Source organism: Melospiza georgiana, chromosome 3 (genome assembly GCF_028018845.1).
Source record: "Melospiza georgiana isolate bMelGeo1 chromosome 3, bMelGeo1.pri, whole genome shotgun sequence".
NCBI classification, from domain to species: Eukaryota; Metazoa; Chordata; class Aves; order Passeriformes; family Passerellidae; genus Melospiza; species Melospiza georgiana.
Window position 1 is genome coordinate 32,147,989 of NC_080432.1, and position 18,773 is coordinate 32,166,761.

An 18,773-nucleotide genomic window follows, 5' to 3' on the forward strand; every position below is an offset into this window, starting at 1 on the left:
AAATATTTTAAGTTTAAATGTTTTAAGTTTAAGTGCTATTAGGTTTAAGTGACGTCAGATAAATTTATGCTAGATGTTTATTTTATAACTTGTGTGCGGAGTGTTGTCATGAACATCAGAGAAACTCTAGTTAAAAGAGACAATCAGAAGCATTTGTAAGTAGAGCCATTCCTGTTTGAAGCATATCTGCTGTTTGAGAATGGAAAGCAAACTTACCAGACAATCGACACAGATGAAACCTGTGCACATGTAGTTCCTGTAGCTTATTTTTGTAAGTTGTATTAGCACACCTGAGTTTTGTTTGAGCCTTGTAGCAGCATAGAATCCTTCTTGTATTTGTTGTATAGCATATCCTATATATAGTGACAGCCTTTTCGGTTTGTCTCCCTGGCTTAGATCCCTTGTAAGAAACCTTGCTAGTTGAGAATACTGCTTGTAATGTAATAGTTATTAGAATTGCCTATTCTTGTATTACAAAGAGTGTGACGCAGTTAACCCATAGAACTTTGCTTGTTCCAAAAGAAAACGGGGGAAATGTGGAGAAATGGCTAGATGACAGAGGTCACGTAGACATTCGCTTGTTAGCCGACCAGGAGCTGGGAAATTACCGAACACAGCTAGTTTGAGTTTTTGCACCTGCAAGATGGCGTGTCCTCGGGCCTAGCTGGGTGTGATGGCAGGTAGACAGAGAGACGTGGGAAATAGAGAATGTAGGCCCAAAGGAATGAAGAAGAGTTGATGGTATAGTTTAACCAATAGATCGCTTGGCTTAGAGAATATTCATGAGCTTATTATTTGCTGTATAAGTGTCTGATGCTCTCTTCAATAAAGGGAACTTGCTTATGACTCATATTGAGTGTCCGACTCTCCCCTCACCGACAAATGGCTCATCCCCGACAAAAGCCTCATTCTGCAACAAGAAAGCTCTCTGCTGCTTTCTTAGGCCCCTCTTCCTGCAGGATGAGGCTGTGCAGTCCCTGGGGCAGGCAGCAGCTGAGGAATCCATTTGGGGCAGAGAGCTGGGTGTGCAGCTGCAGTGCCAGCTGCAGATTGAGCTCTGGCTGGCAGGACCAGAGGCTGTGAACTGCCCGTGCTTTGCATAACAGAGGGCACAGGGAGCTGTGGCACTGGCCAGCATTTGAATGGACACTGAGCACTGCAGCAGGAGCTGGTGGCTCTTTATGGAACGTGACATCTGTGAGTCTGCTGGGGGAATCCTGAGGTTGAATGGGTATGGAAACCTGCTCTGACTGGGTGAGAGTGGTGTGGGTAGGGAATCAAACAGGGCAACCATTGGCTCTTTGGAGCCACCTGCGCTTCCAAAATGGTCACCCAGTGGAGTTTCCTCAGCACTTTGGCAGCCCAGATGGGACCTTAGAGCCTTGCTCTTCCAAAGATGCAATTGCTGGCAGCAGGTGAGTTCACCTGGGATCTTTAGAGCAAGAAGGAGCCAAATGGGGAGTGTTACAATTTCATGTGCAAACTCTGTGTAAATTATACGGGTGCATTGAAACTTTCTATTGTTGTGGCATTTGGTGCAGATTTGGTGAAATCACTGGTAGAGGGTGGAGAAGGCACGCACAGCATGATCAGTGTAAGGCAGCCACAGAGGAGTTGTGGAGACCCCCATAATATATGAGGTGGGAGGCCCTGAGTCTCTGCTAGGATAGTCAAGTCTCTCCTCAAAGGGTTTTGGAGACAGGCAGAGGGAGAGCCTTGTGTCCCTCGTGCCAGGGTGCTAGTGCCCCTGGGCTCACACAGTAGGGGGTGGAAGTCCCTTTTTGGCATGAAAAAGGAGTTTCATATCCCTAGTGATTTTTGACATGATGGGAAATATTCTTGTTGTAGTTCAGAGGACACCTGTGGCTGAGCTTGTGTAACATTCACAGAAATTCTTATGGGCAGAATTTTGCCAAGACAGCACAGTAAAGTTGTGCCAGGGCAATAGGTTGATTCTAAGCTGGTCTCCTCACTGGGCAGGGTAATGGCCTTCTGCTGCCTTGAGTGACACTCTTGCACTCAGTCTCTTTAGTAAGCCGGCAGCCCCTAACTCAAGTCAGGGTGCAGGGACCAGTACAGATGTTGGATGGTTCTTCTCAGCAAAGCCCATATTAACACAAAGGGAAGAGTGCCACCTGCTGTGAGGCAGGACTCCATTGGCCTGGAAGCCAAGAGAATGAAGTTGGCACATGTCTTCCCCAAGGCATTCCAAGATCCTGTACCATTCCACCCGACCTTGCCCCCTGCAGCCCTCATTATCAAAATTTGATTGAAAGGATTTAGAATTAGGGCACAAATGTGTACAGTTTGTAGATGATTTGTTAATTAACAAGTGGAGAAAAGAAATTTCTTTCCCATCCTGTGGTGATTATCTACAGCCCTCAGGCAAACCAGCACAGCAAGCTGCAGTTTGTGTCTCTGCAGCTGGCTCTTTGATTGCTCCTTCCCTCCATTGCCACGCTTATACAGCCCTCTCATCTTCCACAACTCCTCCCTTTCCCTGCCCTCGTCTCCTCCCAGATACGGAGCCAAGCCCAGGCATCATTTCCCCCTGGCTCACAGGCTGGCCGTGCCTGTGAACAGCCTTGGTGTTGCAGGTGCTGTTGGCCCACTCACCTTGGCCTTCCACGGCATTCCTGGCGCACTTTCCTAGGGTTCCTGCCAGGTTCCTCTCCCCAGAATGACCCCAGCTCTTCCTCTGAGTATCTGTGAAGTGTGACCACCTGGCACCTCAATCCCCCTTTGCTGCCTGTGAAATCTGGCTCTGCCTTAGGGCACTGGCACTCCAGTCAGGAGCCAGGAGTTTCCCTTGTCATGCTTGGGAGTTTCCCAGATGTGTTCCCTTAGCCCAGGCTCTCACCAGGCCCTAAATTAGCAGCCCATGTGCATTGCAGCACCACCCCCAAGGTATCTGCTTTTTTCCTATCCTCTTCCAAGGCTTGTGGTAGCAGGTTCCTCCAGGCCGTGGTGGCTCAGAGCACTGTCCTCTCTGGCCAGGCACTTTGGAGCTCTTTGGAGCCACTGTGTCTCTTTGTGCCCCCACACTCATTCTGCAGGTGCGGAATATTGAAGTCTTTACCTTGCCCAGGAATCAGAATTCAGTCATAAAGATGGTTCCCTGTGATGATTGGCAACTTTACTTCAACCACTAGAGGAGATGAGCGTGGTCCGGACAGAGCAGGGTTTTGACCCTGAGGCTGCCTTTGGATCAGCAGGCATTGCCCCGCAGAAAACACTTGCTGTGCACTGCAGCACGCCATGAAGGCTGCCCAAAAAGCCTCCTTTTTGAGCATCCTTGTGCTCAAAAAGCTCTTTAAACGTTCTCTGCATCCATATGGGCCAGAATCCAGTCATAGAAGTACTGAGTGGAGGTGTAGATTCCAGGCCGCTTTGCTCTGGCACAGCCTCTTCCCCAGCTGGTCACTCCAACAACCCAGAAGAAGTCGCTGTCTTTCTCCTGGCACATGAGAGGACCACCGCTGTCACCCTGCAGCAGAGCACAGAGGATTCAGGTAGTTATGGGTGGCTCCTGTCAGCACAGGGGCTGTCTCGTTCTCTCTCACAACCCCTGTCAGAGCTGTATCCAGGCACTTGAGCCTACAGAAATCTAAGTGCAAGTGGCTTGGGGTCCTGTAGGGTAGGGCTTTCTTTGTCCTCTCTGCACAGGGCTTCTGGAGGTGAAGAGGATGGACATTTGGCACCTGGACCTCTGGGCTACAAGAAGGACTAGCTGGGCCCTCTAGCACAAGGGGAGGCCTGGGCAGGCAGGTGTGGATGGGCAGTGTGTGGGAAGCCCCCACAGCAGTCAGGGGGAGCTGGGGCTGGGAGGGTGACTGAGTGGCCGGCAAAGCAGGCCCTGGGCTGTGTTGGGGTGGTGCTTCCCTGGCTGCTGGTGCTGCCGGGGGCTGAGTGGCTCGTGGCATGTTCCTACCTGGCAGGTGTCGATGCGGCCCTGTGGGTAACCAGCACACACATTGTGGGTGTGGACCTTCCCTGCGTACCAGCCAGTGCTGTTGCAGAGCTGGAGATCGATGAGCTGGACCTTGGCCTCTTGCAGGACATCACTTGAGTTTTGAGCTGTGAGCAGAGAAATAAATGATAACCCTGTAGGTCCTTGCCAATCCTGCTCTGCTGCTTTAGGGGGATCTCCTTTCCCAGGGTTTGGTTTTGCCTCTGCAGAGGCACTGGGGCTCTGTCACCCTGTTTCCAGCCTTTGAGGAGCAGGCCAGGCCCATATCTGTAGAGGTGTACATCCTGCAGCCTGGGTATGGCCTCTGCTGTGGGGAAGCCCAAGCCTCCTCCTCAGAGGGCTGGAGTCTCTCTTGGGAACTCACCTCTTGCAGCAGTGGCACCCCAGCCGGCCACCCAGCAGTTTTGCAGCTCTGACAGGCTTAGGACGGGGTCAGCCACACAGGCCACCTGGACGTAGGGGTTGCAGTCAACAGGCTTGTTCAGTTTCAGCAAGGCAATGTCATTACTTTTGTCACTTGGATTATAGTTTTCATGACGTATTAACTTCTTAATCCGTCTCAGTTGTGCTCCAGGTCCTGGCTTAGTCAACTGAGTGGCGCCAATCACCAGATACACCACGCCAATTTTCCTGGAAAGTACATGTAGAGAGGGCTGAGAGGGAGCAGAGCCATGTGCCACAGCAGCCCAGCAGTTGCCAGACCTCTGCTTGGAAAGGCACAGAGGGAGGAGTGCTCTGGCAGGTGTGAGTGCCCTTGCACATCTTAGGCTGGGGGAAAGTAAGCTGGAGTCTGCTAAGAAGCCTTGGCACGAGCCCAGGCTTCTCCTGAGCACTGTGGCAGCCTGGCTGCCTGAGAGGAAAGGGCATGGGAGTAGCAGGTGGTGCTGCTGGCAGGGCATCTGCTGGTGCTGTGGACATGTCCCCATTTCTGGCATCTCTTTACCTGACGGGGTCAAAGCAGTGGGCTGCTGTGAGAACCCACTCTGCAGTGATGAGAGAGCCTCCACACAGGTGTCTTGTGCCTGGTATTGCAGGATGTTTAAGGCTGACGATCCAGGGCCAGGCCCCTGGCTTGGCATCTGCACCACCCACGACGCGTGTAGTACCGCTGTCATGATCCAGGTACTCATACTCATACACCATGGGTCGGAGCCCACATACCCCTCTGCAAGCAGAAAGAAATTTCCATGCTGCTTCATGGCCTGCTGTGGCTCAGGCTGAAGCTCAGCCCTCTGCCCTCCCCACAAGGCCTTGCACGCACAGCAGGCCAGGGAAGGCCATGGGGTGTGTGTCTGTCCGTGCCAGCACCTGGCTGCTGGCAAGGAACTGAGGCTTCCCATGGTGGGTGGGAAGCTGCGGCCTGGCCATGGGGGACAGGTGGGTCCCCTGCAGGGAAGGCCGCAAGTGTTGCCATGGCTCCTTCCCTGGGCCTGGGCCCACTTACCCGCAGTTGTCCCATGTCCCATGCGACAGCCCGGCCATGGTGAGCAGGACGAGGAGGCCAAGCCATTTCATGTCTGCCAGAGGCACGAGTCAGCTGCAAGCACTGAGAGCTCCGTGCAGCAGCACAGTCACAGCCACACTGCCCACAGCAGCTGTGCTGCCCGTGGTGCCCTTGGTCCTGGCGCTGATGTCACAGAGCAGGGGGTTCTGTGTTCCGGGCACTATGGGGTCATGTGGCACCGGGATCCACTGGGGGACGGGAAAAATGGAATTGATGAGCCACAAAATGGTTTGGGCTGGAAGGGACCTTGGTGATCATTTAGCTCCAACTCCCTTGCGTTGGGCACAGAGGGGTGGCCTTCACTAGAACCAGTTGTCCAGAGCCTGGCTCAGAAGTTTGAACGAACACCTGAACACTTTGAGGAATGGGGCATCCACAGGTGCTCTGGGCAACCCGTGCCTTTGCCTCAGTACTGTCACAATCAAGATTTCCTTCCTATGATCCCAGCTGAAGCTACCCTTACTGTAGCACGACGTCCCTAACGTGGGAATAATGAGCATTTGACTCCACGATTCAGAAGGCTAATCAATCGCTTTATTATACTATACAATACCATACTATACTATACTATACTATACTATACTATTAAGAAAAACCCATTGCCCTTGCCAGACTGTCATGACACACCCATGGATCCAATTGGTCAATGCATCCAAAATATCATCACCAGAGTTCAATTTAAAAAATCACCGTTTGGTAAAAAAATCTCCATAACACATTCCACATGTGCACGACAACATGTGCAGCAAGTGGAGATAAGAATTGTTTCTCATTCTTTTCTCTGAGCTTTCCCACAGTTTCCCAGGAAAATACTGGGACAGAGCTATGTCTCTGTTTAGAGGATATGTGATTACCAATACCCTCTGTGCCTGTAAAGCCATTGCCCCTTGTCGTATCAGGACCTGCCCTTGTAAGAAGGCTCTCTGCTGCTTTCTTAGGCCCCTCTTCCTGCAGGATGAGGCTGTGCAGTCCCTGGGGCAGGCAGCAGCTGAGGAATCCATTTGGGGCAGGGAGCTGGGTGTGCAGCTGCAGTGCCAGCTGCAGATTGAGCTCTGGCTGGCAGGACCAGAGGCTGTGAACTGCCCGTGCTTTGCATAACAGAGGGCACAGGGAGCTGTGGCACTGGCCAGCATTTGAATGGACACTGAGCACTGCAGCAGGAGCTGGTGGCTCTTTATGGAACGTGACATCTGTGAGTCTGCTGGGGGAATCCTGAGGCTGAATGGGTATGGAAACCTGCTCTGACTGGGTGAGAGTGGTGTGGGTAGGGAATCAAACAGGGCAACCATTGGCTCATTGGAGCCACCTGCGCTTCCAAAATGGTCACCCAGTGGAGTTTCCTCAGCACTTTGGCAGCCCAGATGGGACCCAAGGGCTGCTGGAGCCTCCGTCCTTCAGAGCAGGTACTGGTGATGTCACCTGGGATCTTTAGAGCAGGAAGCAGCCAAATGGAAGCGTTACAATTTTGTGTGTAGACTCTGTGTAAATTATAAGGGTGCATTTGAGCCTCTCTATTGTTGTGGCATTTGGTGCAGATTTGGTGAAATCACTGGTAGAGGGTGGAGAAGGCATGCACAGCATGATCAGTGTAAGGCAGCCACAGAGGAGTTGTGGAGGCCCCTGTAAGACGAGAGGTGGGGGGCCCTGAGTCTCTGCTAGGACACTTGAGTCTCTGTTCAATGTCTTTTGGAGACAGGCAGAGGGAGAGCCTTGTGTTCCTCATGCCACACAATGGGTGCTAGGGTCCCTGGGCACACACAGAAGGGGGTGGAAGTCCCTTCACAAGGGACTCCTTCAGAAAGGGGTTTCACGTGCTTTGAGGTGTTTGATGTGATGGGAAGTATCCCTGGTTTATTTAGGGGAAGAGATGCCCGTGGCTGAGGTTGCACAGAACTGGGAGAAATTGTTTGGGCAGCAGAATCTTGCCAAGACAACACAGTAAGGTTGTTCCAGGATGGTTGGGTGGCTCTAAGCTGGTCTGCTCACTGGACAGGGTAATGGCCATCCCCAACCCTGAGTGACACTCTTGCACTTCCCTGGTCTTTAGTGACTGTCAAACTTTAGTGGTTTGACCGGAAATGGGACATCTGGGATATGTTGTTTTGCTGTGGTTACCAACGGGTGTTCAGATTTTAAGATGAGCACCTGGTTTGACCAGTGGGGCATTGGATCTGCCTCTTGAGACTACAAACCCAAGGAGTTAAAAGCGGGGCTCTTGTCCTTCAGAGCCCTCTTGGGGTTTCCGGAGTGAAGGGTTGGGCCTCCCTCCCCCGGCCCAGTTGCTGCTGGGCTGGGGGAGGGGAAAGCCACGTGGCCCATTTACGGTAGGCCCGGATTCGGTGGAAGGGTGGGGGGGCATCGAGCGACCTGCTTACCCTCCCCCTTTTTGGAGATGAAGAGAATGCAGCCCGTGCTGGAACTGTTATCTTGAAACTTGATATCATGTGCCGGCAGCACGGCTGGGAGGAGCAGGGCGGGGCTGTGAGCAGCCCAGCGGCCTGGGAGAGCTTTTAGCTCTTGTGGACAGTGAGAACTTCACGGAACATTACCTTTCCTAGGAAAGGGATAAGGGTGGAAGATGAAGGAAGAAACAGGCCAGTAAGGGGGTCTGGCAAAGAGAAAGAGAGATGTTGAAGAAATGGGGGAAGATGGAGTGGCCACTTTGCTGGACTCTCTTGTTGTAGATCCATGGACTGTTTCCTGGTGATACAGAGGCTGCATTGCAGGGGGAGCGGAGGCTCGGAGCCAGGAGAGTTTGGTGTTGAGACCCCTCGGCCCCAGGGGGTATAGAAGAAATGGGGGGGACAAAGGTCCCAGAGATGAGAGTGTGCTCTGCTTGGAACGAGACGAGGCATCCTTAAAAAGGCCCACCCTGAAAGCAGGCCTCTGCCTCATCCCATGCCTGGTGGTGAGAGCACCTTGGCATGGAAAGGAGATGTCACGAGATAGCAGGACTCCGGGCGGTGCTAATTGTGACAAGAAGTCTGTGGTACAAGGAAGGACTCCGTCTACTCTTCATAAGCTGAAGATTTGATTTTCTAAAGGGTGGTGCCAGACCGATGTGGATAATTTTGGGAAATGAATTGTACTGGGATCTGGAGGAGGAGGGGGAAGTGTTTCTGTGTAGTTTTCATTCTTCTTGTGATTTTTTTTTCTTTTTTTTTGTGTGTGTGTGTGTAGTTTTGTAATTGTGTGTAGTTTAGTTAATAAACTTTTCTTTATGTTTAAGTTGGAGCCTGCTTTGCTTATTCCTGCTCACATCTCACAGCAGATATCAGGTGGAGGGCAGACTCATGGGGGCTCTGGCTTTGCCAGGCCCAAACCAGTGACCAGGCAGCCTCTGAAATTTACTTCAGGAAATATTTGAAGAAGCTTAAGTCAGGGAGGCAGGGACCAGTACAGACATGGGGTGGTTCTTCTCAGCCCAGCCCATTTTCATTAAGACAAATGGAGGAGTGCCACCCACTGTGAGATAGGATTCCATTGGCCTGGTGATGCCAGATAGGTTTTTGCCTTTTCTCTTTTATGTATTCTCTGTATTCTTTACGCATATATTTGTAGCTCTGTTGTTGTATCCGTGGCGAGTTTTCTTAGTACTTTTCCCTACCTTTTCTCTAAGTAGAAAGACAAAACGTATTTCAGACCTCCAAGCCCTGCAGAGTACAAGGCAACTAAACTTATATTTGTTCATCCTGGAAACGAAGTCTGGAAACAGCTCTTTGAGACATATTTTCATAAGCAAGGTTTAGTTTCCATCTGAGTGGAAGAGGATTTAGAGAGTGTTGAACTGAGGGAGGAGTTACTTCACCATGTGTGGCCAAAATTGGTGATTTTTGTCAAATATGCTAATTTATTAAGCTTATAAAACTGCATTCACCTCATGTAGGGGAGGAATTCTATGGTCATTTGCCATATCTGCTACTGGAGGCCTCCAATAAAGATGAGCCTTTATATTACCTCCTATGTCAAAAGTGTGGTTTTTTATTGTTTTGTTCTAGGTTCTTTAAGGCATCACTTGAAGCCAAGAAGAATATCCAAAGCAGGCGGAGTGACAACCAGCCCAAGGCATTTTGAAGCATTCTATTAGATGGTGAAAGTCAATGTTCACTTGCTTTCACCTGTAAAAGACAGGTGAAAACTGCCTCCAACAAGTCTACCCCCATGGCATTCCAGAAGCCTCTACCATTCCCCCCCCCCCCATCCAAGAGTATCAAAGTTTGATTGAAAAGGATATAAAAATTTGGTGCAAATTTGTACAGTTTGTAGATGATTTGTTAATTAGTGAGTTAAGAAGATTCTTTCCCATCCTGTGGTGATTATCTACAGCCCTCAGGCAAACCAGCACAGCAAGCTGCAGTTTGTGTCTCTGCAGCTGGCTCTTTGATTGCTCCTTCCCTCCATTGCCACGCTTATACAGCCCTCTCATCTTCCACAACTCCTCCCTTTCCCTGCCCTCGTCTCCTCCCAGATATGGAGCCAAGCCCAGGCATCATTTCCCCCTGGCTCACAGGCTGGCCATGCCTGTGAACAGCCTTGGTGTTGCAGGTGCTGTTGGCCCACTCACCTTGGCCTTCCACGGCATTCCTGGCGCACTTTCCTAGGGTTCCTGCCAGGTTCCTCTCCCCAGAATGACCCCAGCTCTTCCTCTGAGTATCTGTGAAGTGTGACCACCTGGCACCTCAATCCCCCTTTGCTGCCTGTGAAATCTGGCTCTGCCTTAGGGCACTGGCACTCCAGTCAGGAGCCAGGAGTTTCCCTTGTCATGCTTGGGAGTTTCCCAGATGTGTTCCCTTAGCCCAGGCTCCCACCAGGCACTAAATTAGCAGCCCATGTGCATTGCAGCACCACCCCCAAGGTATCTGCTTTTTTCCTATCCTCTTCCAAGGCTTGTGGTAGCAGGTTCCTCCAGGCCGTGGTGGCTCAGAGCACTGTCCTCTCTGGCCAGGCACTCTGGCTGTGAGTGGCTCTTTGGAGCTACTGTCTCTTTGTGCCTGGCACATCTGCCCTCACGCTCATTCCGCAGTTGCCAATTGTGGCAGACCTTACTTTGCCCAGCAGTTGGAATTGCACTGATAAGAGGGTTCCCTGTGACCAGAGGCACTTTACTTCAAAACCTAAGTAATCTCCAGTGTCTGTGTGCACACAGGATTGTGGTCAGGATAGAGCAGGGTTTTGACCCTGAGGCTGCCTTTGCATTTCCCCAGCAGAAAATACTTGTTGTGCACTGCAATGTGCTTTGGATTCTGCCCATCTTGCGGTTCAGGAAGCACTTCCAAATGGGCTCAGCCCCATCTGGGCAAGAATCCAGTCATAGAAGTGCTGAGTGGAGGTGTAGACTGCAGGCAGGTTTGCTCTGGCGCAGCCTCTTCCCCCGGTGGTTATTCCAATGACCCACCAGTAGGCAGCGTTGTTGTCCTGGCACATGAGAGGACCACCACTGTCACCCTGCAGCAGAGCACAGAGGATTAGGTGGCGCTGGGTGACTGTGTCAGCACAGGCGCTGTCTCCTTCTCTCGCACAGCCCCTGCCAGAGTTGTATTCAGGTGCCTGAGCCTCCAGAAGCTTGGCTGTGAACAGCTTGGGGTCCTGTAAATTAGCGCTCTCTCTGTCCTCTCTGCACAGGACTCCTGGATGTGCAGAGGATGGAACTTTGGCACCTGGACCTCTTCACTGCCAAGAGCACTAGCTGGGCTTTCTGGGCTTTCTGTCACAAGGGGAGGCCTGGGCAGGCAGGTGTGGATGGGCAGTGTGTGGGAAGCCCCCACAGCAGTCAGGGGGAGCTGGGGCTGGGAGGGTGACTGAGTGGCCGGGCAAAGCAGGCCCTGGGCTGTGTTGGGGTGGTGCTTCCCTGGCTGCTGGTGCTGCTGGGGGCTGAGTGGCTCAGGGCGTGCTCCTACCTTGCAGGTGCCGACGCCGCCCTCTGGGTAACCAGCACACAAGTTGTGGGTGTGGATTTCCCCTGCATTCCAGCCAGTGCTGTTGCAGAGCTGGAGATCGATGAGCTGGACCTTGGCCTCCTGCAGGTGATCACTTGAGTCTGTATCTGTGAGCAGAGAAAGTAATGAACTCCCAGCAGCTCCTTGCTAGTTGTCCCACTCCCCTGTCTGGAGGGGATACCCTTCCCTTGGTTGCTTTGCCTCTGCAGAGGCACTGGGGCTCTGTGACCCTGCTGCCAGCCTTTGGGGAGCAGGCCAGGCCCATCTCCGCAGAGGTGTACATCCTGCAGCCTGGGTACGGCTTCTGCTGTGGGGAAGCCCAAGCTGTCTCCCCAGTGTGCTGAGCTAGCTCTGCAGGCAGGAGTCTCTCTTGGGAACTCACCTTCTTCTGAGGTTAAACCCCAACCAGCAACCCAGCAGTTTTGCAGCTCTGAGACTCTTATGGTGGGGTCAGCCACACAGGCCAACTGGATGTAAGGGCTGCACTGGACAGGCTCATTCAGTTCTAGCAAGGCAATATCATTACTTTTATCATTTCTGTTATATTTTTCGTGACGAAATAGCTTCTTAATCTTGCGCACTTGTGCCCCAGGGCCCGGCTGAGTCAACTGGGTGGCCCCAATCACCAAATTCAAGATGCCAATTTCCCTGAAAGGAAGATGAAGAGGGGGCTGAGAGGGAGCAGAGCCATGTGCCACAGCAGCCCAGCAGTTGTCAGACCTCTGCTTGGCAAGGCACAGAGGGAGTGCTTTGGCCTTCGCACACCTTAGGCTGGGGGAATGTCAAGCTGGAGGCTGTTAGGAAGCCTTGGCACGAGCCCAGGCTTCTCCTGAGCACTGTGGCAACCTGGCTGCCTGAGAGGAAAGGGCATGGGAGTAGCAGGTGGTGCTGCTGGCAGGGCACCTGCTGGTGCTGTGGAGATGTCCCCATTCCCTGCTCCTCCTTACTCGATCCTGTTAAAGCAGTGGGCTGCTGTGAGGACCCACTCTGCACTGACGAGGGACCCTCCACACAGATGTTTCAGGCGTGGCATCCAGGGGTGTTGGATGCTGACCATCCATGGCCATGCCCCTGGCTTGGCATCTGCACCACCCACGACGCGTGTCATGCTGTCATCATGAGGTATGGAGTCAGACACCATGGGTCGGAGGCCACAAGTCCATCTGCAAGCAGAAAGAAATTTCCATGCTGCTTCATGGCCTGCTGTGGCTCAGGCTGAAGCTCAGCCCTCTGCCCTCCCCAAGGCCTTGCACGCACAGCAGGCCAGGGAAGGCCATGGGGTGTGTGTCTGTCCGTGCCAGCACCTGGCTGCTGGCAAGGAACTGAGGCTTCCCATGGTGGGTGGGAAGCTGCGGCCTGGCCATGGGGGACAGGTGGGTCCCCTGCAGGGAAGGCCGCAAGTGTTGCCATGGCTCCTTCCCTGGGCCTGGGCCCACTTACCCGCAGGTGTCCCATGTCCCGTGCACCAGCCCGGTCACGGTCAGCAGGACGAAGACACTGAGCCAATTCATGTCTGCCAGAGGCACGAGTCAGCTGCAAGCACTGAGAGCTCCGTGCAGCAGCACAGTCACAGCCGCACTGCCCGCAGCAGCTGTGCTGCCCGTGGTGCCTCAGGGCTGATGTCACGGAGAGGTGGGTTCCATGTTCTGGGTACTGTGAGGATCTGTGGCTCGGGGGTCATGGAGGGAGGAATAACATTGAATCAAAGAACCATAGAATGGTTTTGGATACAAGGGACCTTGGAGATCCTCTAGGTCTGACCCTCCTGCCACTGGCAGAGAGGGACAGCTTGTACTAGACACTTTTGCTCAGACCCTGGCTTAGAAACTTGTTCTCATGCGCTTTGAGTGATGGGGCATCCACAGCTGCTCTGGGCAACCCATTTTGGTGCCTCCGCAACCTCATAGTCAAGAAGTTCTTCCTAATATCTAATCTAAACCTACTCTCTCTCCTTTTGAAGCCTTTACCTTTTGTAATTTCTTGTGTTGACCCCAAATAAATAATTACCTGGATTTTATATAGTGTACATCTGTATATAGCCTAATTATTTATTTTTGTAAACTGCATTAAAACCTTTGTTCAGCAGCATATATTCCAATGCAAATTATTATTCTTACTGGAAATGTATTGTTAATTTTGGCTATCAAGTGTTTATCTGTATTTCTTTAGGAACTTTGCTTAAAATTGTCAGATGTTTTTCAAAACAGTTTTGTTTTCTGTAGCCATCCATATATGTATAATGAATCATTAAAAATTTGGAACTATTGAAGTTATAACAAACACATGAAGAGTTATTGCATACCCAAAGTGTTAATATGAGTTTATATGCACTCAAGACTGTCTTGAAATATCAGGTTATTTGCTGAGTATTTATTGCCTTATTTTATGCTTTCACTGGTATCTTGGTAGTTTTTAACTTGACTTCATGTACAGCAAACCAGACAGAGATATGACAGTCTTACACTGTTCACTATTCTCTAATGAGGAAAGTTTTCATAATGTCATGAAAGCTTCACTAAAGAATGTCAAACCATGTTGTTAATTTAATTTCTTCCATACTCTTTATTAATTCAGTTGACATTACTAGTGACTGTGCATGTTGCAATTCTAAAATGTCATTAAACAGTTTTGTTTACAGGCTTTATAAGTTTACTTAGAGCATCTGCAAATTCACCAGCCTCTTGTCACAACTTTTCCCACACTGTGACCTTGTTTTTGAAGAGGATCCTTCGTATTACTCCACATCATTTAATTCTATGCTTGTTCAGAAAAACAGGATTGAACAACTCTCTATTGAATAACCACAGGATTATTCATCTGCGTAAATTCAAGTCTAACCTGTGTATTGCCTGAGGAGCCACAGATTTGAAATGTAAACATAAAATGTTCTTGTAGTTGCCAAGGGCAAAATTACTGAGCCCTGATTACTTGTCCTGGGTACAGAGGAAAAGACAGATGGAGTGTCTAGCACTCTCTAATTCAATACCACCTAGCTCATTGGGGGGCCGTGGTATTAGCAGGAAATCTGGGGTCCTGGAAGCAGAAAGCTCCTCATCTTTTTGCCAGGCTTGTGGAAGGGGCTGGGACTGCGTGGCTGCTCAGCACCCAGATAAAGCCACCATGGCCACTGCAGAGTCCCACTACTGCCACCTCAGGTATATTTTATATAGAATGAATTATTCATTATGACATATTAGTAGATGAAAGATCTTAACTAATACAAAAGTTAAAACTACTAGTAGTGTATAGTACAGGGTGATAAAGTGCACTGTATCAAAGCAATTATATTAAAGATACCAAAAAGAAACAATGCCAGGCTCTCTCTCTTCAGGAAGTGTTTGTGTTTGTTCCATGCTGAATACCCTCTTGTGGGTATTGCCTCTTTTGTGCCCTCTTTTATTGGTACTGCATTTATTACAAGCTTTTCAGTAAAATTGTGATTCCTGCTAGTGTTTTGTGGCTTGTTGGAAGAGGGTGGAGGAGGAGATGCAGTTCAGTGGGGTTAACTTTCCCGCTAGGTTTTAAACCAGCACATCACTACAACAAAAGAGAACAGCTCAAGACATTAAAAAGTTGTCAGGGTAAATTAAAGCCAGTTTCTTTGCATATCTCGCAAGAGATTTTCTGGCCTTGATAACCTGTTATAGTCTCTGCCTTTAGGGCAATCCAGCTGGAGCCCATTTGGCATGAAACTTCTGTGAGTAAAAATTTGTTTTTACTTTATCTTAGAAGGTATTTAAGGACCACGTAGAAGACCTAGACCACAAACGAAACCTGCAGAATAACTTGGACTTTCTCAGTTATTTCTGCTTTTCTCAGTTATATCTGCTTTTAGCTACATAAGACACACATTGCTATCTATCACACAGAAGAGTCCTGTGAGAAAACAAGGAAGAGTTCTCATATACATATATATATGTGTTTGTGTACACATAAAATGGCTAGTCAAGTAAGATCCATTAAAAATTTGTCAATTCTTATGCATAGGGGAATTTGTATTTCCTCAGGGTCCAGAAAACATCCCTTGGTGTTCTTCCCACACATTCTTTTTTCTCCTTACCTGAAGAGGAGGTTTTGGAGGCTGCAGGTCAGCTGTCAGCATTGTACCAATGTCACTTCACAGCAAATCTCAATCATCATAACTGCTGCTGCCTCTCAGATGTTGCAGTGTTCAGAGAAGGAATAGAAATGGGTTGACATTAAATCTAAATAAAAGCTTTGTATTTGCAAGAGCCATCAAGACTGAAAGGAACCCTGTCCATAAAAGGTGTTTCCTATTCATCGAAGTAACATGGGGGTTTTGGGCTGTGCTGGTTCAATATTAGGTCTAGATGGTAAAATCCAGCTGAGGGAGTTGGGGTTGTTTAGCGTGGAAAGAAAGATGTTCAGGGATGGTCTCATAGCTCTCTACAGCCACTTGAGAGGAGCTTGTGGAATGGTGGGCGATGGCATTTTTTTCCCAGGCAGCAAGAGACAGGACAAGATTAAACAGCCTCAAGCTGCGCCAAGGAAAGCTTAGTTGGGACGTCGGAGGAAACGCGTCCCAGAGGGCGCGATCGCACACCGCAATGGCGCACCCGACATGATTAAACAGCCTCAAGCTGCGCCAAGGGAAGCTTAGGCGGGACGTCGGAGGAAACGCGTCCCACAGAGCGCGATCGCACACCGCAATGGCGCACCCTGGGGGGCGGCGCCCTCAGCGCTGCCCCTCGGCACCGCCCCTTCGGGCCCGCCCCCGTGGCGCATGCGCCGTGCGCGGGGCCGCGCCGGGCCGGAGGGAAGTGGCCGAGCGTTTCCGGGTTGGGCGGTGGTGGCGGCGGCTGTACCGGCAGCGGGAGCATGTCCTGCGTCCTGGTCCCCTTCGCCCACTTCCAGGACCTGGAGCTGGCCCGCGACTTCTTGAGCCCGCATCGCCGCCAGGGCAGCGCCGCGGCTGGCAAGGAGAGCGGTGAGTCCGGCCCCCGGTGCGGGGCTGTGCCCGCCGCCCCCGCGGGGCCCGTCCGGCCGCGGGGCTGTCTGTCTGTCCGTCCGTCCCTGCGAGCGCTGCGCTCGCTCGGCGCCGCTGGCGGGGGCCGTGTTATCCGAGTGCTCGGGGTCGCTCCTGTGGCGCAGGGTGGGTGTCTCGCCATAGCTGCCACATCTCCCCCTGCACAGGCAGACTGTCGTGGCGTCCCCAAGTTTCAGGTGCGCAGCTGCTCGCAGGCGTCTCTCCTTATCCCGGAGACTGGAGGTGAAGTTCTTTGGCTGCTGACCTTGCGTGCCCCAAACTTCTAAAGTTTGTGTGTTTCTTGCTGGGAGTGCGCCTGCCTGAAGGCGCTCTCCTAAAGACAACACACGTTGTGCATGCGAGGCTATCTAGGAGCGCGGAACGTGCTGAAAGTGTACTAAAGGTTTAGCTTGGCAGCTTAAGTTAAAAGACAACGAATCCTGAAGCAGTTCCAGCCTGAAGTTGTGGACCAGGTTTATGCTGTGTGAGGCAGTGCAGGCTGAGCTGCCTGACGCAGAAGCTGCGTTTTCAACAGATCCATGCCCCGGCTAGAAACCACAAGGAATTAAAACACTGTTTCTTGTATTTGTTATTGCGTACTGTGTTAACTGTATACTGTGTGTATATAGATGTAAACTCCCCAAAATACACAAACTATATATCTGGGTGATGTTTTTTGGTTTCTGGCAACAGTAGGGAAGGAAAGTGTTTGAAGAGGTTAATGAGGATGCTTGTAAATAATGCTCACAGCTGTGGACAGAGCTTTAAGAAAAAACATGGAGGTGCTTATTTTATAAGTCTAAAGTGCCTGTGGGGGAATTAGAAGAGGGGAGGCCATAGGATGGTTTGTGTTTGGACTGACCTTTAAAGTTAATCTAGTCCAACCTCCCTGCCATGGGCAGGGACACTTTTCACCAGACCAGGCTGCTCAAAACCCTATCCAGCCTATCTTTGAGCACTTCCAGAGATGGGGCATCCACAGCTTCTCTGAGCGACCTGTTTTAGTTCCTCATCTTCTTTATTATTAAAAAATAAAACTTCATAATATACGATATAAATCCATTCCCCATTTAAAGCCATTGGTCCTTATCCTGTAACTACAGGCCTTGTTAAAAAGATGACACAACAATTGTTGAAAACCTTTAAAAGTACATTATATATTCAGCTAATTAATTTTGCCACTAAAACTTTTGGTAGAAAACAGTTTTCTGCTGCTGCTTGTTTTGTAACTTCAACAGTTTTTGAAAAATGCATAACAAGTTCCCCATGGCTTTTCTTTTCTATCATTTGTATCTAAAGGAAGGATTCTGAAGCAGAAGGCTGTGGTTAGTATCTCTTGAATTCTGAAGATAAAAGCAGAGGATTGGAATGTGTTTGTGTTTCTAAAAGTAGGCGTTGAAAGAAATTAATTTTTTTTTCTCTTATTTGATGATATATGAGAGGTGTTTATGTAAAAAAACTTGGCTGTTTTATTGAAGTGGATTTATTGAGTGGCAGCCATAAAGAGAAAATGTTTAGTATGTTGTAAAACTACCAAAATAATAGAAGCAAAGAAGATGCATGGCTGCTGTTCCATTTTAATGAGTTGGCTGTCTTCTGGACTATTTTTATATTTGCTTATTCAGTCATTGAAGAAGAAGTGAGTGTTTTTCAAAATAATACTCATTTAGATTCATTGAAATCTTTTGGATTTATGCCTGTAATTTTTTGCTACCACAGCTGTTTTCATTGTTGAGGAAAAATAAGTATAAACGTCAGCAAGTGAGAGTTCGTACAGTGGTTTAGGCATAAGATTGTAACTTAGTGATTTTTGAAGCAGAAATTCTTGATGTATTTGTGTTTGACAAGGGGGAAGTGCTGCTCCAACTTGCCTTGGTATCTTAAATTAGAAGTGAGTAAATTGTGCTTTTTATCTGGGAATGCTTTGCTAAAAGCTCTTCTGTTGACAGAATTTACTGTTTTAAAACAGTAGTTTAATAAGGTTGCATGTTTAAAATATTTATATTTTATATTTTTTGCTCTACAGGGAAAAAAATAAGTTCTAGGGGTTTTTTGCTAGTAAGTTCAACAAGAAGATGTTAATTTGCTTTCTAATCAAACTTTAGTTCTCAACTTAAATGGTGCTAATTTTTATGCAAACAATTACATAAATACTATCAAGCACCTGTCAAAACCCTTAAATATTCTTTTTTTACCTGACAATGAGAACCTTTCATCTGCTTTCTTGTTTTTAAAGCTAAGCTTCATTTGTGTGAAAACTCTTGCTAGTATATTAAGGCTGTAGTTACAAATGATGTCTACCTTAGGGAAATAGATATGTATTAAATATTTTTATATAACAAAGCACGTTTGAGTTAACAAATTATTTTAGTCATA

At 49.4% G+C, this 18,773-nt stretch overlaps 2 protein-coding genes and 1 pseudogene across 4 annotated transcripts in view; 1 reads left to right on the top strand and 2 right to left on the bottom strand.

Annotated features, from left to right (window-relative positions):
* Positions 1–3,313: 3,313 nt before the first annotated feature.
* Positions 3,314–5,485, bottom strand: LOC131081049 (acrosin-like). The gene is made up of 5 exons (XM_058019910.1): positions 5,415–5,485; positions 4,914–5,135; positions 4,335–4,600; positions 3,932–4,077; positions 3,314–3,487 (listed from the first exon to the last, which is right to left on the bottom strand). The coding sequence occupies exons 1-5, from the start codon at positions 5,483–5,485 to the stop codon at positions 3,314–3,316; spliced, it is 879 nt and encodes a 292-aa protein (XP_057875893.1).
* An 18-nt stretch (positions 5,486–5,503) lies between these two features.
* Positions 5,504–12,921, bottom strand: LOC131081050 (acrosin-like; annotated as a pseudogene).
* A 3,280-nt stretch (positions 12,922–16,201) lies between these two features.
* The window catches only part of RAB3GAP2 (RAB3 GTPase activating non-catalytic protein subunit 2), a 46,317-nt gene continuing 43,745 nt past the window's right edge, over positions 16,202–18,773 (top strand). For all 3 annotated transcript variants that reach the window (XM_058019515.1, XM_058019517.1, XM_058019516.1), the window contains exon 1: positions 16,202–16,358. In XM_058019515.1, coding sequence (XP_057875498.1) covers positions 16,250–16,358 — 109 coding nt within the window. In that variant the 5' untranslated portion in view covers positions 16,202–16,249. The remainder of the gene's footprint in view (positions 16,359–18,773) is intronic.